Genomic DNA, 26,483 nt, shown 5'->3' on the forward strand with positions numbered 1-26,483 from the left:
TCAAATCAAATTAAATTTATCTTATTTTTTTTTCTATGATTTTAATTATAATTCACAAGAATTACGAAGTTAAAAAATCAATACGAAAAATTATAATAATCATCGACAATAATTTCATTAATTTTTATCAATTCAATTGAATGGAATAAAAATTGTTCTTTAAAATTATTACAAAATCAAATCAAATTAAATTTATCTTTTTATTTTGTCTATGATTTTAATTATAATTCACAAGAATTACGAAGTAAATAAATCAATACGAAAAATTATAATAATCATCGACAATTATTTCATTAATTTTCATCAATTAAATCGAATGGAATAAAAATTATTACAAAATCCTGAAATGAAATCTTCTCTTCTTCGATCGAACAATTTTAATAAAAAAAAATAAATAAATAAATACTTTCCTAAAAATATACATTAAAATATATTTTCCTATCGCATAAATTGAAAAAACAAACAAACATTTGAGCAACGTTTCGAATAGATTTCAATCTTATCGTTTTTTTTTTTAATTCAATCCCCCCCACCCCGTCCCCCGTCCCACCAATTAATCTAATCCGATGAAAATCTTTAAATGAAAATAATCAATTTGAATTACACGAAAGGGGAATAATCTTTGAACTCTGATCGAAGATATTCCAAACAAAAATTCTTTCTATGCGTTCATCATCATCATCATCATCATCATCATCATCATCATCATCATCTTATCGTTGAGTCATCCAGACGTACAAAACATGAGTTTTCTTTCTCTCTCTCAAAAAAAGAAAAAAAACACAAGGGAAGAGTGAAGAGGGGGGCACGGGGAGGGGGGTGGAGGAGGAGGAGGTGGGAATACATACAAAAGAAATTTATGGTCATCTGGTTGGAAGTGAACTGAGTGTGTGCGTGAAACGCGAGTTCCTGGACCCTTTTAGGGTTCAACTGGACACTTGAGATTCCATTCTCTCTCTCCTCTCTCTCTCTTTCTCTCACACTTTATTTAATTTTTTGTTGTTTTTTGTTTACTTTTTGTTCCCCATCAACAGAACACATGATTTATATTTGAACGAGTGTTGCAGTTGACGCAGAGTTTAAAGTCCTTAAAAAGGTTCCCATTCGGTTGACGATGACGTCATTCGCTCGGAGAAGAACAAAACACACACACACACACACATACACACACATATATATAACGAAATACGATCGGAAGGTACACGAAGAGGAGAACAACCCTACGAGCCAGGAAATCGAACCGGTTCCAACCAATCGTGTTATTTTCAGAGGTTCGGAGAATTGTCGGTTCCAAAATAACGCACCAATGAGAAAATAATATTCACGTTAATTCTCGGATATCGATCCTTTGTTTCGTTTCAAGTTCATGAAAACAGATTAAAGAGGGATAATATTTCGCAATTGTAAAAGCTAATTCAATTTTAAATTTCATTGGGAACAATTTATAAAACGTTCGTTTACAATTCACGACACGTGTTTTATCGTAATTCAAATTTAACGAGATAATTTCTTTTTTTTTTTGGGAAATAGAAAATATAATTAAATAAAAATTATAATAATAATAATGATGACGACGATGATCTAATGTTATAATAAAACTTAGGTAACAGTTGAAACTTCTAATGTCATCCCGGTAGCCGGTATTATTATGTCACAAACCAGTTCGTCCGATGATTACATTTCTAAGTATAACTCCAATTACATGGAAACGCATTTGCAACGTTCCTATGAAAGCGACACACGTGTTGTTACACCTATTTTTTTTCGTCTAAATGAAACTCAATTAAATCGAGAAAAAGAAATAAAAAAAAACAAAATAAAAAGAACTAAATTCACTAAAACAAATAATAATAATTAATAAACATTTGATAATAATAATATCTCACCAGCGATCCTTAAAACAGCCCTATCAGCAGGATCCAGTTGAAGTATACTGAGTGGTTTATCCTTGGCCCATTCCTTCAAACTTCCATCCAGCTCGAACTCCATTTTTCTAGAATAATACATAATCACACTAATTCATCAATTTTTTCTTCAATTCTTTGACACGCACTAGAATTAAATTCATCCATTTAAAAAAAAGAACACAAAAAAAGAACAAAAATCTTCATTCTCATAGTACGCGAAGTAATCAATAATTTCGAATAACTCACACAAATACAAATACACATACACCTACACGTACACACAGAACTCACGCAGGTAGGCAAGCAGGTAGACACGCACGAGACTTGTCACGTGTGTTCATCAACAATAAATTACAAAAAAAAAAAAAAAAACGAAAAAAATAGCACAAAATTATATAATTTATATAAATTAATTACAAAATATTATAATAAATAAATATATATACTATAAATATATACTCTTAACGCGAATTAATACGAATAAAAGTATTAATTAATCGTATAAATAAAAAAAAATAAAAATGTTAAATAAAATAAACAATAAAATATATTTTTTGAATAAAAAAAAAAAAGAAAAACAATGTAAGAAAGAATAAGAGTCGAGTAACATAAAACCCGTGTGTCGTTGGCGCGTATAATACTCTCTTCGTGCGAGGAAACGTGCACTGCCATGGCCACGACATCTACCACCACCTCCTCCCCCCACCCTAACCCCAGTCCTCCTCCTCCTCCTCCTCTGAACTGAAAGAGACCCCACTCACCTCCACGGGAGGTTCGTTCTCTACGCTCGGTGGAACAAGGGTGAAGGATTCGAAAAGAAAGAAAAAGGATTGAAATAAATAGAAGGAAGTAGTTGCAATGCCAAGCTAAAAACCCTTCCAACACTACCACCATTACCACCATTACCACTACCACCACCTACACCACCTCCACAACTACTTTATTTCTTTCGATATGACTCGTGTGTTAGGTTAGGTTAGGTAAAAGCCAGCTGGTGCTAGTCATATCGACGCCACACGAACACTGTCTTATTCCTACGGTGCTATGGTTACTTTAATGATACCACCACCATATAACTGACATGAGTTCAAATAAAGGGGGAGAAAGGGATCGTGACATTATGACCCCTCTCCTCCTCTTTCCACCTCCTCTTCTATCACCTTTCCTTTACTTTACTTTACTTTACTTTACTTTATTTTTACTTTCTTCATTTTTTTTTATTATATAGTATTTAATAGTATTTAATAGTATTTAAAATAGTAATTATTATATAGTAAATTATATTATATTATTATTATTATTATTATTATTATTATGTATATATTTATGTGGATTATGTTAATGATTTTGTTGTTGTAATCTTTTAGAATTACTTTACTTTATTTTTACTTTCTTTCTTTTTTTTATTATATAGTATTTAATAATATTTAATAGTAATTATTATATAGTAAATTATATTATATTATTATTATTATTATGTATATATATATATATATATATATTTTTTATTATAGTATTTTTATTTTATACTTCGTTATTTTTATGTCACAGATGTTTTACTGATCAATATAATTTTTGTGAATTATGTTAATGATTTTGTTGTTGTAACTTTTTAGAATGAATTTAATGAATTAATTATTTTTTTGATTCATCCTTGCATTTATTATTTTAAGTTTTCACAATACTATTTTTGATATTTTATCTTTTTATTTAGGTGGTGGATAAAAAATTGATATTAATTGATTAATGTAACAGTGATTAAGTTCGTACAACCCTTTTCCATATTCGCATAATTTTGTTCTCGTTTGAATTGTTAAATAAAAAAAATAAATGATTTTGTATAATCGACTGGTTTAACGAGTACGATGAACAAAATAAAAAAAAATAAAAAATGATCGATAATGTTGCATAAAAGGAAAATAAGAGAAACGTAATCTCTGTGAGAAAGTTATGGGAATGACAGAAAATCGAATCAACGACAACGACGACGAGAAAACACGGAGACATTCCAAACAGGAAATTGGAATTTGTCGTTCAATCAACATTTACTTCAAACTCTGATTTTCTTGGTTATTATTGAAACTGTAAATCACGTTAAAAGCAATTCCATCGTTCTATACTTTTTATTATCTTCTTATCTTTCTTAATATACAGTGTCAATACCAAATATATTCTCTTTGTTATATCAATTAATTAATTATACTAATTCAACTCGATTAATTTATCGAACAAATTGATTTTTATCTTCGTTAAAATCATTAAATATCAAATTTACGTTTAAAGATGAATTCATAGGAAACGCAGGGATTTTAATTATCTTTAAATGAAATCATATTTTTTGTATTAAATGTTATCAATTATTTTGTAACATAATGAAAATATTAAATTGAATATAGTATTGAATATAAAATTGAATTGAATATAATATTGAATATAAAATTTAATTGAATATAATATTGAATATAGAATTTAATGGAATATAATATTGAATATAAAATTAATTGAATATAATATTGAATATAAAATTGAATTGAATATAATATTGAATATAAAATTAATTGAATATAATATTGAATATAAAATTTAATTGAATATAATATTGAATATAAAATTTAATTGAATATAATATTGAATATAAAATTGAATATAAAATGTAATTGAATATAATATTGAATATAAAATTTCATTTAAATGATAATTAATAAAAATCTCGTTTCGTATATGCGTGTGAAGAACAAAATTAAAGCTAATGATATAATATTGAAAAATATTGATAAAAAAAAAGCATAAATAAAATAATTGAATATTGTGGCATACGTCAGAACTTATGGCTCGAAACTTTCTCATCTATTCTCGATAACCAACATACACAACATTTCATCGCTCTAGATCCGTTAGTTGCATTACACTCCTTGTAATTGCATTCTGAAGATCCGTGATTCTAATATTTTATGTATCCAGAACGATAACTAGGATCTATCGAGTAGAAAAATAGAAAATAAAATTCATTTGAATATTTCTTTTCTCGTAACAATCGATTATCTTCTAATAATAAAACAATAATAATAATAATAATAATAACTAATTAAAAAAATATTAATTACAATATATTGCAACGAACACTTACCATAATCATTATTTTATTATACACGAGATATATTTTCTATTTATCAAATTTCTAAGAAATTTTATACGATGAAACATCCATTAGGAATCTTTTTTGAATCATTTTCAATGACTAATCATATTAATATTCCTATTATTCGTTTTTAACATGTTATATTTTATCAAGAATATTACGAGATGTAGAAACAAAATTAGATAACTCGAATTATTCATTACTATAAATAAATAATTATACGATTAAATGATTATAAATCAAATAAAATATGCCAGTTTAATATAATTTGTTATTTAACGACAAATAAATGTCTAATAACGATCTACGATCTATTTTTATTATTACAAACAAATAAAATAAAATAAAATGCAACGATATATATACAACTATCCCCTGTTCGAGTTCAAAGTAACACGGTGTATTACAAAAAGGTTAACAAAATGATCTTCATCCGCCCACGTAAATTTCCAAACAAGCAAACGATGCACAAACGCCAACCACCAACGCACAAATTTGACCGAGAGTTCTGCCTTTCGTCTCCCACGTTTAATCTAACTGAGCATTGTAACAACAAACTGTTCTATTTATTAACAAAAAAAAAAAACAATATAAAATGAAATAATAAAATCACATTTCACATTTAAATATCCACGAATACAATGAGAGAAAAATATCTTTGTGTTTTTTTTTTGATTTTGGTGTTGTAAATTGTCAGCAAAAAATCTCTTTTGATTTCCATAAAAAATCAGAGACACACACACACACACATACACAAACACAATCGTATCAATTGATTTTAATTAATACAAAGAAACCCGACGAAATATAATTTACCACCCACGTTCGTTTAAATCGAATCAGTGTCGTGCGTTTCTTTCTTTTTCTTTTTTTTTCCTTTTTTTTTTCCTTTTTTCTTTCCCGAGAAGAGAACTCTCACCCCTAATCAAATATAATAAAAATAAAATTAAGAAAAATTAAAAAAATAAATCTTTGTCCCTTGGTAGAAAATGTAATCGCGATTGTTAAAACGAAAAATCGTACACTTTTACATTGAAATATAAAATTTGTTCATTAATTTAATACACGGTGGTTCGTTTAAAAATCTATCCGAGAGTCAATGATATAAACGTTTCTACCGGTTATTAACCGCGACACTTAGTATGATATCTATTTCAATAGTATAATACGTGTGTGTATGTGTATATGTGTGTATGTAAAAGTACGATATAAGTATAACAAGTTATGTCATCGAGATCTAACTATTAACTAATAATAATTTCAACTTTCAATGTCAATATATTCAACACCTAATACGTTTCTATATTTATATGTGATTTCATTTCTTATTTAAATCCAATAATAAATATGATTATATATATACATATATATACATATAATTTCTTAATATAATTATTTTTACATATATTTGAATATATATATATCTGTTATTATTATTATTATTTGGAATATATATATTAGAAATAAAACATATATATACGAATATTTATAAATATATATATATAATTTCTTAATATAATTATTTTTACACATATTTGAATATATATGTTATTATTATTATTTAGAATATATATTCGAAATAAAACATATATATAATATATAAGAATATTTATAATATATATATTTATAATATAATTTCTTAATATAATTATTTTATATATATAATTTCTTAATATAATTATTTTTACATATATTTGAATATATATATGTTATTATTATTATTATTTGGAATATATATATTCGCAATAAAACATATATATATAAGAATATTTATAAATATATATATTTATATATATTTATATATATTTATAAATTTACAATGGTATGAGTTTATCTAATACGTGTTTATCTAATTCAAATCTGTAAACAGAAGCTTTTGATAATTTTATATTATCTTTTCTTTTTCAGATATATTAACACGAGATCGATCATTATTATCTATCTTGTTATTTATTAATGAATATATTTACAATAAAGTTATAAATCATTTCTCCCCTCAACACCCACCCACCCACTTATCCACCTCTTAATTTGAAACAAAAGAAAAAAAGATAACGATTACGAAAAATATTATCAATTTGTTAAAGAAAATAAGTGCGACTGAGAATTATGCATTTTTATATTTGTTTTGTTTTTCTACTTTTATATATATAAAAAAAAAAATAAAATAAAATTACAGGAACAGGATTTGGTTGAATTCGCACAAGTATCTAATGCATACGTGAACTTTCACTTTCGTAACTCACTTTACAAGTTGTATTTAACTCGAAAGGAAATTTTTATCGCATTTCTTTTTATTTTTCATGTATACATATATATTTTTTTTTTATTATTGTTATTATTGTTGCTACGAGATTCTTTTATATACGTAAGAGACGGACGTCCGTTCTAGTATTTGTACGCACAACGTTCCGCACCGATAAATTTAACTTTGTTATAATCTAACGATATACTTTTAATTCTTTTTTTTTTTATACTTCACTTTCTTTATTTTCAAATATTGTTTTCATCATTTTAAAAAATTCATTATATTATATCTAATGAAAATTAAACGTTAAACTTAAACGAGTTAATGCGTCTTAAATAAAAATTGATTGAAAAACCGAAAACAAAATTTGATTTTCATTTGTAAAATTTAATTTATATTAAATAAATTGATAAAGTCAATGAAATTTGTGTAACAAAAAATATTAAACAAAACTAATATATTAACAACAGTCACGTTGAACAGAAAATACTTTGTTCTTTTTTTTTTGAATCATTTGGAAAAAGATTGAACGCAAAACTTGTTTCAAATTTACATTGAAATACGAAGAAACCTTTTACTGTAATGTAATTTACTTCAATGTAATACAAAATGTAAATATAATGATCTATATTGAATAGAAATGATTATTAGGCACGTTTCAAACGTTTTCTTGATTTAATAAATTTTAAAATATTTATAAAAATTTTAAATACAATTTTCTTGATTTAATTTACACACTGATATTATTTTTTTTATATAAACCAATGTAACGTTCAGTGAGTAATCGTAATACGAATTGTTTTATACGACGAAGGTGTATTTTTTTTTTTATGGACACGATGCAATTCCTAAGTAATATGTGCTGAATAACAATTAACGCACACTAACCGAATAACGGTCTGACCATGCAAACAATTTACGAACGTTTCTTAATACTCACGACGAGGAATTTCAATTATTTACGATCGTAAAATCAAAATAAAAAAATAAAAAAAAAACATACATTAATTCTTAACTAATTATCATATAATAATATAATAATTAAATGAACCTAAGTTTTTTATATTTTATTAAATACAATTCATTTAATATACACTTAATTAATTTTTTAAAAAAATATTTATTATAATAACTTAAATTATTTTAAATAATAAAATAAAAAAAAAGGCAATTAAATCAAATGTTAATACACACGTTAATAAAAATTTCATTTATTTACGAATTTTATCCTCAGAATCGTTCAAACATTTTCTACTTCATTACTGCAAGAAACAAATAAATAAACTGAGCCTTTGATTTTACGAAAACACAACTTCTTTTACTCTCTTCCTTTCTTATCTTTTTTAATTTATTTTTGTTCTACACAAAGGAAAAAAGAAGAAGAAAGTGCATGTTTAAACATATTCCAAGAGTAAATTTCTTATCCCTTTTAACTTTGAACATGTTTCTCACTGTTAGTGACTTCTCCTATAACCGGAAATTTCTTCGAATTTAGGCTGCTCGTTTCGGTCAGAATAACAAGCAACGTAATAGCCAATGGGAAAGGTAAGAATAATATTCTCTCTCTTTCTCTACGCTTTTTTCTCTTTTCTCTCTCACTTTCGTGGCTTTTTATAGAACAAAGACCATAGAAAACTCTCTCACCCCAATCTTCAACGCCAAGTACGCGCACGACTTCCGGCGCCCTTTTTCACGTTTGTTTGAATTTCGTATGGTTCAACCACACCACCGAAGTATCCATTATATATTTCAGTCCTTCTTTTTAAACACTTATGTCGTTTCTAAGAAATTATACGCGTACGGTTTCTATATACAAAATAATATATAAAAACGGTATCCCATTTCTTCTCAATTTCATTCTAAAATCAAACCGATAAAAAGAAAAATAAACGAAAGTGTTTGAATAAATATTTTCTTCAAAAATACGAGAGAGTGTATGAAAGAAGTTGTCCAATCTAAATTACGACAAAATCTATTTTTTTTTCTTCATTTTTATTAAATAATCAATCAATTTGATCGAGTAATAATTATATTCTATGCTAAACTCAAAATTTGTCATATTTCTATACAAGAAAAATAATAAATAATTTCTTTTTTGTAAATCTATATAAATAAATGTTTTCCTTATATTTAAATAATTATTTACAAAATATTCTATCTTGAATAATAAATGTTAGTAACTAAAAAATAAAATTAAGTAACACCTTGTATTTCATTTATCTATCTCGTTATTATACAAAAACAAAAACAAAATAAAAAATGTATTATAGAGTGAGTCATTGATGTGCTGCAATCTTTTTCATCGGTTAAAATCGTTAAACGTTCAATTAAAGTTCCACGATCAGTCTCGCAATCTGAAAATCGTTAACAAGAAACGCGGCTCTGAAATAAAGGGGGGAAAAGATTATTATCCATTTGAAACAAGTTCATAGCAATTTAGGATTGTTCCGAATTATTTGCGTGAGTATTCTCTGCGAATGTGTAAAATGTCTGCACGAAATGTCGACCGTGTCACGGTCACGAAAACTTTCGTCCCTACCCATCAAACTTGAAACTATATTTTACGAGGAATAAGGAAATTTATACTCAAATGTTAAAAACCGAAAAAAATATTCTCTTCTATCGATTTTTTACATATTTTTTTTTCTTCCCCCCAATTCAAAAGGTCAAGGTACTTTTTTTTTCTATAACTTTTTATTTTATCTACAATTATTTTATAATTATTTATCTATAACTGGCACTTATCTATTTTTTATTTTATTTTATTAATTATTCGTTAATAAACACGTTTGTTTGATATCATAATTATTCAATTGAAATTGATGAAATTCATTTTGAAAAATATCTTACAATGAAAATCAATATCAATGCGCATCGTTGACGTATACAATTTTCGTGCTGACACAGGATTACGAAATCCGTGAAATAATTGAATAGAAAGTTATAGGATAAAATAGATAATAAGACGTGTCAATTTAACTTAAACATTCTTAAATGGTTCATAGAGGTATTAATAACTGTTCGCTAAGTAGCACTCTCTAGCTAGAGTTCAATCGTTTTAAAACTAAAAGAGTCGTTCGTTGCACTATTATAGATAAAATCATTTCTTTCATCCTAATTTATTAAATATATTACCAAAAAATAATAAACTTAATCGACAAAATATTATCTCAATTAAACGAACAACCTTGATAATTATATTTTAATTATATCGAATAAAATATTTAAGTAAAACCGATAATTTGATCGAATCAAACCAAAATTTGGATATTTATTAATATTAATAGAAAAATAACGATTGCATTTTTTTAACGTCATTTTCTTTTGTTAAATAAAAATGATAGAGAAAAGTTTCGTTTACTAGAATCCTCAGTTACGTAAGAGAATAGAGAAGAGACTGGAGAGATTAGTTGAGGACAGATAGCAACACAAGTAGAACAGGGACAAGTCGATGCATTCTGGCAGACTGACCCACTGTAAGTAATAAACCTATTTACAAGAAAAAATAGAAACACGTATACATATAAGATTTAATCTCATCTTCTCAATCGGTAATAAATTCAATAAAATTAATAAACGTAACTAAATAAATTAGCAATTAATTCTACATAAATCTAAGATAATAAAATAAAACGAAACAAAACAAAAACTGCAATCCAATTTAGTCGTACAAATTAAAGAGGAATCGATTACAGCTAACAATTATTATTAAAATTGATTAATTAAGCTCGTAATACGAAATTACACATGGCAAGAGATGTAAGAAAGATTGAAGTAATTAAGTTATAATTAACCATAATTAATCGTATCTAATTTTTCGCGATTCTACACACAACATATATATATATATAAGTTTCCTAACAAAGTTATAAAACTTATCAACTATTATTAAACGAATATGGCACGTGTCTTATTGCGATATGAAAAATATCAAATAAAATATATTTCTTCTTGTTTTGTAAAACTTCTTCATACAAATATGGTTTTGTACATTGTTCTATCCCATATAAGTGTTCTAGTTGAGACTGTTAAAAAAGAAGGTCGAGTGTGTCCTACATAGGAAAAACGTAGATACATGCACGATTCATATTTCTAATTCGGGTTGAAACCTACAAAACAAAATTAAAAAACAAGATTATACAAAATATCTAGGAATGTATCATCGCAATTATCTAAAATATTTAAATGCATATAATTAATCTCTCTGTAAGCCTGATATCGAATTTTATCTCGTGGAATAAAAATGTTGTGTGTTGTCGTGAAAAAGAAACTAATTGGTAAACGTTAACTGTTTAGAAAAAAGAAAAAAAAAGAAAGAAAAGGAAGAGTAAGTAAAGCAGAAATGTTTCTAAACGAGGAATGTTTCTAACCGGGAAATAATCTTTGCTTGAGTGAATCTTCTATAAAGAGAGAGAAAGAGAGAGAGAAGGGAGAGAGGAGAGAGGGAAGGATGCTTCTCACCCTCGAAGGAAGAGGCATTGGCCGGGACTCGTGTGTGTATATGTATGTGTGTGTGAGAGAAGAGAAAAGGACGAAGGAATATTCGCATATGTAGTAGTACAGTAAAATACACACACATACACACACATATATATGTATATGATGCAAAACATGGTTGCGTTCATTGCGATTGCAGCGCCTCTAGTTGTTGCAACTAAAAATCACAAATTTTCACTATTCCTATTTACTGATATTACACGTAAAACAATAACATACAAAAATTTTCATTAAATTCTAACAGAGAACGAATAAATCAAAATGGATGAAACGATCATTCAAATTACGAATGTTTAATATTTAGGTTAGAAAAAAAAAAGAGAAAGAGGGAAAGAGAGAGAGAGAGATAGAAATTGGCCGGCATGTTCGATCGAACAGACACACAGAGACAGGTGTCGCTCCTCCTCCACCCCCCACTCCTTCTCCTTCACCACCCTTCACTCACACTACAAAAGGGATTTTAATTAAATAATTCTAATGCTATTCTAATACTTTCTCTCTCTCTATTGGATCGTTCTTTTTTTTTCTTCCTTATATAAATTAGAAATAAAAAAAAAAGAACATCTTACGTTCGAACTTTTGCAAAGTGATCGATGGTGCGCCGTTATTCCTCGCGCATCTCGCAGTAGTTGGTTGATGCCTCGTGCCGCGAAATAACAACGACGACGACGACGACGACAACACAACGATGACGACGATAAAGATCTATCGTTATCTTCGTAGTAGGGCATGGAAGTTCATTAAAAACACCCCCCCCCCTTATTATTCACCTTTGTCGTTAATTTATTTTCCCCTTCCTTGTTTCTTATTTCTTTTTATTTTCTTCTTCTTTCTTCTTTTTCGCGTTGATCGGTTGTTGGTTGTTTGTGGTTATATCGATGTAAAGAAAAAATACATACGACAATCAATGTCACAAGGTTCTTCTTCTTGCATCATTGTCGTAGACAAAATTCCCTCTTCTTCTAATTTCTTTAATAATCCTTTTCGTAACGTTGAATTTAATCCTCACTGAAAACTCACAACCGATTTATATTTCCTATGTTTTTCTCTTTCTCGATATACGACATAACATATACACGTATACATATATATGTATACGTGTATATGGTATGATGTATGTATGTATGTATGTACGTATGAATGTATGTGTGTGTGTATATGTGTGGATATATTTTGTATTAATTAAAATATCTTTAATGGATAAAACAGGATAGAAAATTTAGTTTAATTATTAAAGACTAACCACGCGACACTAATTTACACCAAACTATAATTTTCTTATCACTTTATCACGTCGATCTTTGCGTCACGAATGCGACCCGGTGCCAGACGACGCGCCTAGCAGACGACATTTTGCCTTTACGCGGAAACCTACGAGACTGAACGAACACGCCCGAACCTACTTTACTCCGACCGACTCATCCCCCACTACTCAACTCTTTCCCTCTCTTTTTCTACCCTATACCACCACATATATACCTATATATATATATATATATATATATATTCCTTTCTTTCTATTATTATTCTAATATATTTTATGATACTTCCTGGTCCTATTTCGTCGGAATAAATTATAAATAATCTTTATACTATGCTGGCTATTTTTTTTATTGTCCACAAAAATCTAAATTTAATTTTAGATTTTAATTTTAATTTTAATTTTTACGTTCTTATTATTTTATTTATTTGTCAATTAAAAAAATATCTTCTACTATATTAAATGTATTATTATTATTAATGATATATATATATATAAACATTTTTAAAACAATAAACTAATTTATTTCCCTAATTAAATATTTATTATTTATTATTATAATGCCAACAATTTTAATTGAGATTTTAAATTTAAACTCTCATACCATTTATTTTATTTATCATAAAATATACCTGTTCTATTAAATATTATTCTTACTTTTATATTATTAATAAAAATTTCTAAGGAAAAAGGAAGAAAAAAGAAAAATAAGATGTGTTATTTATTGTTTACCTCTTCTCATTTGAAATCAATAAAACAGGATCGTTCGAGGAAAGAGAGAGAAGTAGAAGGAGGATGATGAAAAAGTCGATATCGAGTAGGTTTTTTTAATACACTTTCTCATATATAAGATTCTATCTTTCTTAGGATTGTCAATAGTTTTACATTCTAGTCTCCTATGGACCGGTTTAAAATGTATTATACTGGAATTTAGCGATGTAACGTGGTAAGGTGATACACCTTAAGTATTATTCTAGTATTCCAACGTCATTTCGAAATCATTCCATTCTCGACGAATTTCTTTTGACTCTAAGCTTACACGTTACATGTTAAAAATACAACAAAAAGAAAAGAAAAGAAAAAAAAAAAAAGAAAAGAAAAGGAAATAATTATAAGAATGAGAAAGTATGGTTTTACGTAAACGAAGAGAGCTCGCGTTTTTTAAATACGAACTGCATGTATAATAAGAGAAAAGTATAATCAACGAATGTATGCGTTAGAAACGCACGTAGTTCATTAAGGTAAATGTACCTTTCATACACATAAACAAGGAAGCCATCAACTAGAGACGGTTTGTAATATTAGAATTTAGGGCAGCTGTTTGTCTTCATTCTCTGTCTCATACCTTCTTCTATAATTCTATCTCTTTTTCTATCTCATTCTTAAGAAAAAGAAGAAGAAGAAGAAGAAGAATCAGGATTCCTAAGCAAAACATACTTTCCACGACCTAGTATTATCTTTTCCTGAAATAATCACACAAAAGATGCGAAATTAATAACAACCCATTAAAATCTCAACGACAAATTTTTTCAATTAATTATCTCTTAAAAATATCCAATCGAATGTATATGTTTCTTGATTAAAAAAAAAAAGAAAAACAAATCAAAAAATAAAGACGACTAATGTAAATACTAAGATATTCTTTTAGCATAAATCAAACTTGACTTATTCAAATGAATCTGTGTTTTTATCTCCTTGCAGCATGTAACGGGGTCGACAGTCCAAGATAATAATCAAGTACTTCACTGAGATATAATTTATAATGTGAGACAGATCTATTGCGAATGAACGTAGATATAAAAGTTTTTGCATAAAAATATTAGAGAGAAAAAAAGAGAGAGAGAGAGAGAGAGAGAAAAAGAGACACGTGAGATCACTCCTATTAAGAATAAACGCTATCAGCTTATTACATAGAAAAAATAACAAGCATTGGCTCCCTCTAAAGCAATTGGTAACCTTCGAGACCACTTGTCTTGGTTGATGTCACCACTAAATAAAGGTGATGTCGTCGGTACAAATCTCAATATTTCCTCTACGTGTTTCGAACCCCTCAGGGTATTTTCATCTCTCTCTTTCTTTAAACGTGCGACATGAATTCCGGACGTGATATTCTATTAACAAGGAAGATTAAAATTGATTGCCAACGGCTCTTTTGACTCTTATATTCGAATTTAAAAAAATGAAAAAAAATTAAACTAGAGTTATACGCATCGTCTATGAGATTTCAGTTTTATTTAATGAATGATATTATTAACCGGTTACAAGCCTATACTTTGCGACCACCACTACACTACCATCTCACTACTGTAATTACGTTTATTGGAAGATAATAATTGGCTAGTGTTATGTTTATCTATGTCATTGATAATGTTTTATCATAATCCTATGATTCAGAGATAAATTAGCAAATTGTTGAAATTACCAATACGATCTGATTGATTGCAAATCATTAGGCCTAAGCTTTCCAACTATCGGAATGATAATTAAATCATTTAGCCGTTGCTTCCTCTAGTCTCTCTTGTCAAACCAGTTCGATATTATCTTGAGATACTTGTTTTTCTTTCTTATTTCTTAGTTGAGATATAACGTCATCCTTTTGCTTGAGCAAACGTTTCAAACGTTGCACCTCTTGACGGTATTCTGATTTTAATTGATGAGTTCCCACTTTATGAATCTTTATATGCTTTTCCACCAATGCTAATTGATCCTTCGCATCTTTTTGTACAGCCTGTGTCATATTTACAATGTTTGTAATTATTTATTTAAAAAATGATACTATCATGTTTACTTACGTTTACTTGACTTTTTAAATTTCCTACTCGGTGTGCTATGCTGTCCCCGATATATTGAATATCCGCATTCTCTTTCTCCCTTTCGTGCAACAATGTTTTTAATTTTTCTTTCTCCGATGTTACCTTTTCATATTCCGTTACCAATTTTTCACAATACACAGTTGTTTTATTCAACTGCTTTTTATACGAGTCGCGTGATATTTGTACAGAGTATACGATATTCTGTACGTTTGTTAATTTATGCTGGGTACGTCTGAAAAGTAAATATTATTTTAATAAATATTTAAACTTATGCTTTATACACGTAGTATTTAATTTGTTCGAATTACTTTAAATTTCGTTCCAACGTTTTTGTTAGATTTTTTAAATGATTTCTTTCCGCAGTTACTGTCACCAGTTGTTTTTCATTATCCGGTTGAGATTCCTCCAATTGTTTTATACGATTAGAAAGTTTCTTCTTTTCCGATTCGTATTGGGATTTCAATTCTTCGAACAATCTTTTACATTCATCCACTGCCGCAATGTGTACATGCACCGGCATAGTCTTATCGCTGTTATTTTTTAACATCTCATAGCCCTCATTCACTATTTTATATTTTCCTTGAAGATTACTTAATTCTGTTTTAAAAGTTACTACTTCTTTGCGCAAAGTTTTGTTTTCTTGAGTCAAAGATTCTATCTTCCTTTCGTACAATGATTGAAATTCTTCAAATTTCTGTTTGTGATTGTAAACTTGCTGCACCAACGTATCATTCTGTTCCTTGACTAATGCAGCATCGTTAGAAATTTCTTTGATCTCTTCCATGAACCTATTACACTACAGAGTTTTCATTGAAATAAACAATAATGAAGAATATAAATCTTGTCGTGTGTTTTTACAATACCTTTGATTTAGAATTTTCCAGTTCCTTGTGTAAAAATTCATTTTCTGATATAATTTCTTTGCACCTGCCAGTAAAATCATTTAATTCTTCTTCGTATTTGCTTATCAATTCTTTCTTTTCTATTAAATTTTCTTGATAAGCATCCAATAGCGGACCCAAAGCATGCATGTTTACGTTGCCCCAAGATTCAAACATCTTTTTATTTTCTTTAACTAATTCTTCGTCATTAATTGTATGAGTATTAAATTGAGAAGGTATAATTTGTCCGCACGATCTAATCTTGTCTTGATACCTTTCCAATTCTGCATTTAATTGATAAATAACTTTTTTAAGAAGCATAGTATCTTCATTCAATTGAACATTCTCGGATTTCAATTTTTGATTAATATTTAACAAACTATTCTTCGTTTCTTCCAATCGTTGAAAAACTTGAGTCGATTCTTCATGATGCAAGTGTAATTGTCTATACTCCGTTTCCTTTTGTTTTAATAATACATTTAATTCTTCGCATTCCTGCTGAACTCGTTCATACTCCTGCGCTAATTTGTGATACTTATCGCGTATTTTAAATATTAATTTATCTTTATCCTTTTGTTCCTCTCGATTATCTAAAATATCCAAATTATATTTATAGATTATATACAAATTATAATAATGTTTATAATATGTAAAATTACCTGACATCGCATTAAAATCTTCTAACTTAGTCATCAACATACGATTCTCTTCCATAAGTCTTTCGATTTCTTTACGAAGATGACGTCTACTCTTATTCTTCGGTGAACTTATTCTATCATCACTTTTATCGTTCAACGATATATCATCAGACTTAAGTTTCGCTTTGTTATAATGGCGTGCTTTATTAACTTTTCTACGACAATAGGTTAATCCATGAACTGGTTCAATTTCATCTGCATTTCTTACTTTTTGTTTGCTGTGCTAGAATAATAATAATAATAATAAATGAATTCATATTTTTTTTTATGAACTATTAAGATAACTTATTTTTATCTATGAACATGCAACGCTTACAGAAATATTGTACAATTGTATAATAAAATTGAATACGCATGATATATATACATATATAAGTTATAAATTTAATTTATTACCTTAATAACACCATGCTTTTCCATGGTGTCCTCTTTATCATCAATTAAAGAAGTCCCACAAAAATAAGACATTGTCTATGTGTTTTATAGAATAAAGTTGAATAATAGTGTTAGACAATTTCCAAATAAGTTTGAAAGTGAATTCATTCATGTTATATTCCAAGATATCCAAAATACTTTAATCAAACCTTGCATTACTCCCATTTGAAGACAAATCCAGAGTTTAGGTTTATTATTGTAAGAAACTACCATGGCAACGTTGATAAATCCAGAATTTATGGTCACTGTAATATAACAGTTAAAAATTAGACACATCTTCCTAGAGGGAGCCATTGGAGCTACTAAAGAAATCAAAGATGTTTCTAATAAATTAACAAATAATTTCAATTGATTTTATACGCTAATAGAATAACTTTAATTTAACTTATAAAAATATTATTAATTTTTTAAATAATATATATTATATCAGAATTTTAATAAATATGAATATTAAATAAATTGTTATCGATACTCCGACTAACGTAGTGGATATCGAAATGCAGCGGGATTTTCGATAAGAGCGCGTAATTCAATTCTTCGATTTATTGTATTTAAATGTATCCTATGTAATAAAATATATTAAAAATGATAAGGATAAAAGAAATAATAAACAAGTTTTGTTATAAATAAAAGTGTTATCAATAAATAACGGAAATGTTTTTGTTAACTATGTTATTGCGATAAGGTGAAAAATGCAAGTAAGAAGAATTAAAATATATTCCGTATCTTCAATTTTTAGTTTAATAATACGTCTGAGAAATAGTGAAAAAACAAATTATCGATATTTTTCAATAACACGGTAGCCGAAAAAATTGTTTATCATTATATTTTGACGACTATATTTAAATTTACATTTTAAAGTGTAAAGAAAACTTTGAAACGAATAAAACGATGAGAAACGTTCAACGTAGCATGAAAATTAAATTAATCGCGAGTTTTATTATTAACAATCGAATAATTTCGATTGAATAAAAATTAATTTGCCCAAGGGACGTAAACTTCGGGGACGTAATTATTTGACCCTCGACAAAAAGTATGTTTATTTCGTACAAAAATAATTACCCTAATCTAACGAGGAAATATTTTTAACATGTAATTTCTGTTATTATAATTATTATCTTTAAAAAAACAACAACAAAGAAACAACGAGATATATAAAAAAGCCATTAGGTAGTTAAAAATCGATAATGATAACAATTAAATAAAATACACATATTTTTCTTCTCTTTTTACTTCTAATGGAAATTTTTTTTGCATAGAATTGTTTGATCAACGATTTGTCTACGTTAGAAGTTTCTATACAAATTTCAATTAATAATTAATTATTAATTGATCAGAATGAATATTTAAAAAAAACAAAAGAACCAGGTAAACGAAATGTATCTTATCATTTATCATTTATCAATGTAATCCTCCAAGCTTATGGTTGATTTACGTATATATACTTTTTAGCTTTGAATTATCATTCTCAAATTCAATTGAAATTACAAAACATTGAACACGTTTAATCCTATTTGCAAGAGAATTAATGTAAATTGTTTGAGCGAAATAAATTAGTTCAAGGATACCACTTTTTATTACCCACCATTAAAAATATGTGCTCGAAGTTTGTAATTAGATTGATTTATAGAAAAATTGAAACAAAAAAAAACAAAAAGCAAGAAAAAAGGAAAAAAAAGAAAACAAATAGATAAGATAAGTATTAAAATCGATAAAAAAAAACATCGATTCTATGCAAACGAAAAGAAACAAATTCTACGTAAGTATTAAAAAGTCAACGTGTGTTAATAAAATGATATGAAGATATATAGGCAAAAATAAAAAAAAAAAACATACAAAAAAAATATGAAAATACTATCGTGTAATGTATAGGTGGACAGGTGGGTGGGTTTTTGCGCGGGTGTGGGTGGGTACGTATTTACGAAAGAAAGAAATTAGTAAATATACACAACTGTGCGATGATATTTGCCCCTGCTGCTGTAAATCTACGTTTATTCACGAGGATACGTTGTACGTATGATAACGTAGGTAACCGCGATAATATATACCGCGAAATTATCATATTTCGTGTTAGTTTTATTTCAGCTCAGAATATAAAAAACCGCGAAACAGGAAGGAACATTAGAGATAGTATTTGAAATGTCTTCATTTATACGAATTTGTGGCTCTTTATAGTGTTATTTACATTTTTCTTTGATTATTATTTCTTTTCTAATTGTCCTGGGAACAACTAACCACCATGAAATTAGGTATTATCGTTAAACCAAATTTTTATCGTCGCACTCGTTATCCTTTTTCATTCATTTTTTCTTTCCTTTTTTAATTCTTTCCGATATAACTTTCTGTTATTATTAATTTTGTTTTATTTTCAAATATTTGTTTTGCAGGAAAATTTGTTCCATTATTTTGCATGCTACTTGGAGTAGTAAATTCTCAGGAAAGTATCGAAGATGATTGCGATTATTCCCAAGAATTAGAACCGGGTGTCAATTATTACGTATTTAATCCTGATTATCCAGATTATTATATAGGAAAACATCATTGCCAATGGAACGCTACGAGTAACACTCGTGTACAATTGAATTGCACGTTATTCGACGTACCACCGGTAAATAATATCTTCGCTTCATTTAACATTGTTATCATTTCAAATGTATTATTTGTTAGTAGACGAATACAACAACAAATTAGGATTATACGAATAAAAATGATAAAGAAAAATCTTCTTCCCATGTTGCAACAGAGTCCGAATTGTACGCTGGATTACTTGAAAGTGAAAATAAGCGACGACATCGAGTACAAATTTTGCGGATTGAATTCGTTCGCAATACAATCCATCGGACCCAACATGAAAATAATATTTCATTCCAGATACAACACTTATGGTGGTAAATTTCAATGCACGTTAACAGCCACCGAGGAGGAATGTAAATGCGGTTGGAAAAATCCGGTTGGTATTTTTCAAATAATATTCAATTTTTAAATAATAAATTATATTAACCAATGAGATATTGCGAGTAAAAATATTTTTATATCAATATTTTTAAACAAATTATATCAACCAATGAGATATTGCGTGTGAGAATATTTTTATATGTATACCACATCCGATAATTTTGCAGTCAAAAATAGTAGGAGGTGTTGAAACCGGGGTTAACGAATATCCAATGATGGCAGGTTTGGTTGATTTTACCAAACGATTTTTATTTTGTGGTGCAACTATAATAACACCGCGACACGTGTTAACTGCAGCCCATTGCGTTACACAATATGTTGATAATTATGACATATTAGGAATCATCGTTGGGGAACACGACATATCAACAGGTCGAATATTGTTTTTCTTTGTTTCTTTAAAATTTCTAAAAATAAAATTTCTAAAAATTTCTAAAAATTTCTAAAAATAAATATAACATTGAAAATTACACTTTTCAATCCTTTCGTTAGGATTATATTATTCGTATTATAAATACGATTTATAGTTTAACGAAAAGTATTTAACAAATTATTTTTATAAAATTTAGGTGATGATACTAACGCAACCAGATTACACGTAGTCGATAAAATAATCATTCATCCTGAGTATTCGTCACGTGTTAATGACGTTGCTATCGTCAGAGCGGAAAATCAATTCGAATATTCCATGAAAGTTGGTCCAGCTTGTCTACCATTTTATTACATTCAACGAAGTTTTACCGGAGAAGCTGTCACTGCATTAGGTTTCTGTTTTTTTTTCTTTTCGTTAATTTCGTTGAATTATTTTGCGAATGATTTGTCATTATTTATTCGAATGATACAATTTTTGTTTCTTAGGTTGGGGTACAACCGAGTTTGCCGGTGCAAAATCGGAAGTATTGATGAAAGTTAATTTGCACGTTATTTCAACGCACCAATGCGCCAGGTATCAACCTAAAGCATCCTCCAAACAAATTTGTACCTACGAAAAGGGTAAAGATTCCTGCCAGGTAACGAAGAAAATCTATGGAAATTGATTAAATCGCAAATTAACTTTCATTCAACTATAAACATTTTTTTTGTTCTTGTATAGTTCGACAGTGGTGGTCCCGAGTTATGGCATAATCCAAGTACCAATCGTCTAACACTTCTCGGGGTTATTAGTTATGGGAAAACCTGTGCCGATGAATCTCCAGGTGTTGGAATGAGAGTCACTAGTTTTTTGGATTTTATTATTAAATCGACACCCGGTATAATCAATTATTATTATTTATATTCGTAATAATTATTTAAACAAATGTTATTCATTTTGTTTTGTATTTTATTTACAGGAGAAAAATATTGTCGGGTGTATTAAAGAATAAACCGATTTTTTCGCGCGACGTGTCATACGACAAAGATTAACAAACAAACACAATGTTTAAATAAATATCTTAACTATGAAATAATGTGAAGTGGGTATTAGGTTATTCATTGGTGAGGATCGAGGTCATGACCCTGATCTGCTAAGCGCTCGATATTCTCGATCATGCGTTTAAGGTTCTGCGGGAGTAAAAGGGACCCCCCAACCCCCGATGGAACAAATTGTGTGATATGAATTAATATTTATTAATTAAACACATCTGTAAGTTGGTATTTAAATTATAAATAAAAGTTAGATTTTCAATGTACAAAGATTAACGATTAAGAAATATTGTTTCAAGTATTTCTAACTGGGAATCAATTATTGGGATGAATGACCCGAATGTTTTAATTATAAGTTAATTCAATTATTAATAAATATTTCATCTGTTTAATTATAATAATCTTTTTTTTTATATTTCCTTTTCCTAATTTTAATTAATCTAACAAATTTTTTAATGCAATTTGCAATTTGCAATTTGCAATAGAAATCAAAATTATTTGTAATTGGTGTCATATATTTTGTTGTTGTTGTTGTTAAATGTTTGTTATAAATATATGCATTTTGTTGTTTGAGAATTGACAATAGCTACGAAAGGATGATCTTTTAAAACGTTTCACTGTATCCTTTCCTACGTCCTTTCCTACGTCATTTCCCACTTCGGATGAAATTCTTACGTCATTGGGAAAAAATACGTCATACTTGTGATTATGATAACTAAACGAAATTATTTTCTTCGTATTTTTTGTTACGTTCATTCTAATTTTCCCTGAAATTATTTTACCCATCTTCATTTTCAACATTACGCGTACAATAATTTCGAATGAAAACTATCGAGATTTTTATTTCTTTTTTTTTTTCCTACGAATATTACAAAAAATGTTGTAATATAAATTTCGAATGATAATAATAAAATTAATTTTTTCTTTCGTACTTTTTTCAAAAGAAATAAAGATAAATAAAATCACGAAATTAATATAAAATCGTAGAAATAAAAATTTCGATGTGTCTGTGTGTGCGTGTATGTGTGATTGTTAAACAATCATACGAATATACACACGTGTTTGTATATACACGAAAACACGATTGTAATGGTAAATTTAATGATGTAAATTTAATATTTGCTCACGAGAATAGAATGATAGGGTGCAACGATGATAAAAATTTCTAATCATAATGGCACTGATTTCGAAATTATTGTCTTACGTCAAACGTTTTATGTTTCCAAGTTGGAATATAAAAACGAGGGAAACCGAAAGAATTTTGTAAATGCAGTTTCGATGATTGCATCGATAGAATTCTAATTTTCTTTCTATTTTCTTATTGGACTACCATCACCATCGTCATGAAATCAGGTATTTTTCATAATCCAAAATATTTTCTTCAACCAATATATTTTCTTCAACCAAAATATTTTCTTCAACCAAAATATTTTCTTCAACCAACATCTTTTCTTCTTTTTGTAATAAATATTTTATTATATATATAGGGATATTTATTTTCTTACTAATTGGGATAATATGCGTTGCAAGATCCGAAAAATGTAAATGTGGTTGGAAAAATCCGGTAAGTTAAAAAAAAAGTGAATCAAACGAGACAGTCATTCGTTCGATTATTTATCAAATAAATCAATAATATTAATATTACAAATTTATAGTCGAGAATCGTAAATGGTGTTGAAACGGGTATAAATGAGTTTCCCATGATGGCTCGTTTAGTATATCCTTTTTCAAGAGGTTATTGTGGTGGAACTATAATAACACCAAGACATATATTAACAGCAGCTCATTGTGTCGCAAGCTACTATTATTATTTCACTGGTGTAAAAATCGTCGTTGGTGAACACGATTACACGAAAGGTTCATAAAATGATTTCATTTGATTTGATTTTTCGTCAACAAATTATTTCAACGTTTTCATTTAACTTCTATTCGTTATAATTATTTGTAGATAATGAAACAGACGCTACGAAAAGTTATTCCATTGAAAAAATAACCATTCATCCGAAATATAAGCCACATACTAATGACGTTGCAATTGTTGAAATAAAGGATAAGATTGATTATTCGTTAAAAGTTGGCCCAGTTTGTCTTCCATTTAATTACATGAAAGAAGATTTTGTTGACAAGAAAGTAACGGCATTAGGTTGGTATTTTCAAGTCTCAATTTTAAATTATCAAATATTTTATTTAATAAATTCATCATCGCAGGTTGGGGGTCGATTGCAATTTGATGATAACAATTCTAAGGTTTTAAGGAAAGTTGATTTGAATGTTACAACATCGGAGGAATGTTCTAAACGTTATGGAAAGTCTAACAATCCTAAAGTACTTTGTACGTTTGAAGTAGACAAAGATGCTTGTGTAGTTAAGTATATGAATTCTTATATTAATTAATTAACAACTTTTACACTCGAATTACCTTTATTCTTACGAATAAAGGTAATTACCTTAATTCGTAAGAAAAAGAAACAATAACATTGATTTTTGTATTTTACATTTGTACAGAACGACAGTGGTGGTCCAATTTTATGGAAAAGTCCAAAGACTGGTAATCTTATTCAAGTTGGTATAATTAGTTATGGTGTAACCTGTGCCGATAGTTATCCAGGTGTTAACATGAGGGTCACCAGTTATATGGATTTTATTGAAAAAACTACAACCGGTAAGATGATTTTTGTACATTTTTGTACATTTTTGTACATTTTTGTACATTTTTGTACATTTTGTGTACATTTTTGTACATTTTTGTACATTTTTGTACATTTTTGTACATTTTTGTACATTTTTGTACATTTTTGTACATTTTGTACATTTTTGTACATTTTTGTACATTTTTGTAAATTTTCATATACGATCGATAAACAAGCTATTTGATAACGACGCCCACGTATCTATTGTAATATTATCTTCATCATTATCTATTCTTGGAAGGATCACTTTATAATCTTTTCATTTTGCCAGACACGTTTTAACTCTTAACACTTTAAAAATTAATCTATATTTTGATACTTATCTATTGAACGAATATTTCATATATTATAATTATCAACATATGTTTCATAATAGTTTTACTTTTTTTTTTATTTTATTTTATTTTATCTCGATGCAACTTTAATCTTTCAAATTAAACAGATTATTTATATTTAATATACAAAATTTACAAATTCTCATTCAATGATCTAGAAAATAATTGAATTGTGAATTTTTGATCTTAAAAGTGCCCCTGAAAGGTTGACAACCCGTAATACAATGATGCATTATTTCCACAGGTGAAACATACTGCAAGGCGGATTAAAGAGAACACGTGACCCCGTGTATTGTTTCAAAGGACAAATTGAAAAAAAATGAAAGGCACGTTCTACCCGAAGAATTCGATGTTGAATAAATAAATTAAAATAAAAAAAAACATAAACAAAATTAAAAAACCGGAAGACCCCCGAAAAAAAAAAACAGATTATCAAAAGAGAAGAAAATTAGAAGTGGGTGTTAAACAATCGAGGTCACGACCCTGATCTGCTTTGCGCTCGATATTCTCGATCATGCGTTTAAGGTTCCGAGGAGGAGCAAATAGGGTCCGATAGAAACTGCGTGGCACGATTTAACACTTATTCCGACATAAGTGAGAATTTAACTACAGTTTAAACTATCAACACACTTATACATATTTTCAAATATTAATTTTCATTTTATTTCATATTTTACACGTAGTTATAATACGAGAAACAAGTGTTGTTTTGTTCTCTTGCAAACAAAAAATCCAAAAAAAAAAATACAATAAAATTGTAGACAACGATCGATACGAATGATTTCGATTGTTTGTTTGTTTGTTCGTTAATAATTAATAAAAGTAATAATAATAATAATAATGATTGAATGTGTTGTGTCGAATTTATTAGAAACGATTAGGTGATTTCTTGCCTGATAAAAAATAAAGCAACGTCCCTAATATAAAATAATAATCTTGATTTAAAAGAAGGCAACAAAACATTGATTGTCCGGTAAACAATGCCTCGTTATTGGTAAGTTCGTGAATGAGGATGTGACGTAGATTGAAATAGGGAAGGGCTTCCGTAGTTTTCTATACCTACTCCTATGTCTATACGCTTACGTCAACGAACCTTTTTTATAACTAAACAACACTTTTACTTGCAATAATCAACCTTTAATTTTATATATCAATTTCTATTTTTTTATACAATTTTTCTTTATACGTGGATATTAAAAAAAAAAAAAAATAAAATAAAA

At 27.9% G+C, this 26,483-nt stretch overlaps 3 protein-coding genes across 3 annotated transcripts in view; 1 reads left to right on the forward strand and 2 right to left on the reverse strand.

Moving 5' to 3' along the window:
• The window catches only part of LOC122515550 (microtubule-actin cross-linking factor 1), a gene marked incomplete in the record, with an annotated part of 139,047 nt that extends 123,481 nt beyond the window's left edge, over window positions 1-15,566 (reverse strand). Inside the window, 4 exon segments of the mRNA XM_043632953.1 lie at window positions 1,887-1,993; window positions 12,361-12,799; window positions 14,304-14,515; window positions 15,475-15,566. Coding sequence (XP_043488888.1) covers window positions 1,887-1,989 — 103 coding nt within the window.
• A 248-nt stretch (window positions 15,567-15,814) lies between these two features.
• Window positions 15,815-18,164, reverse strand: LOC122515600 (centrosomal protein of 89 kDa-like). Its single transcript, XM_043633000.1, has 5 exons — window positions 17,841-18,164; window positions 17,406-17,667; window positions 16,729-17,336; window positions 16,174-16,661; window positions 15,815-16,097 (listed from the first exon to the last, which is right to left on the reverse strand). Exons 1-5 carry the CDS (start codon window positions 17,910-17,912, stop codon window positions 15,815-15,817), a joined length of 1,713 nt encoding a protein of 570 aa, XP_043488935.1. The 5' UTR covers window positions 17,913-18,164.
• Window positions 18,165-19,972: 1,808 nt separating this feature from the next.
• Window positions 19,973-25,576, forward strand: LOC122515601 (venom serine protease 34-like). The gene is made up of 13 exons (XM_043633001.1): window positions 19,973-20,128; window positions 20,267-20,487; window positions 20,623-20,829; window positions 21,002-21,206; window positions 21,404-21,598; window positions 21,693-21,844; window positions 21,928-22,084; window positions 23,726-23,802; window positions 23,894-24,095; window positions 24,187-24,395; window positions 24,447-24,602; window positions 24,744-24,900; window positions 25,508-25,576. The coding sequence occupies exons 1-13, from the start codon at window positions 20,119-20,121 to the stop codon at window positions 25,531-25,533; spliced, it is 1,974 nt and encodes a 657-aa protein (XP_043488936.1). The 5' UTR covers window positions 19,973-20,118; the 3' UTR covers window positions 25,534-25,576.
• The last annotated feature ends 907 nt before the right edge of the window (window positions 25,577-26,483 follow it).

The sequence above is a fragment of the Polistes fuscatus genome, unplaced genomic scaffold (assembly GCF_010416935.1).
Source record: "Polistes fuscatus isolate 324 unplaced genomic scaffold, CU_Pfus_HIC Scaffold18, whole genome shotgun sequence".
In the NCBI taxonomy this organism is placed as follows: domain Eukaryota; kingdom Metazoa; phylum Arthropoda; class Insecta; order Hymenoptera; family Vespidae; genus Polistes; species Polistes fuscatus.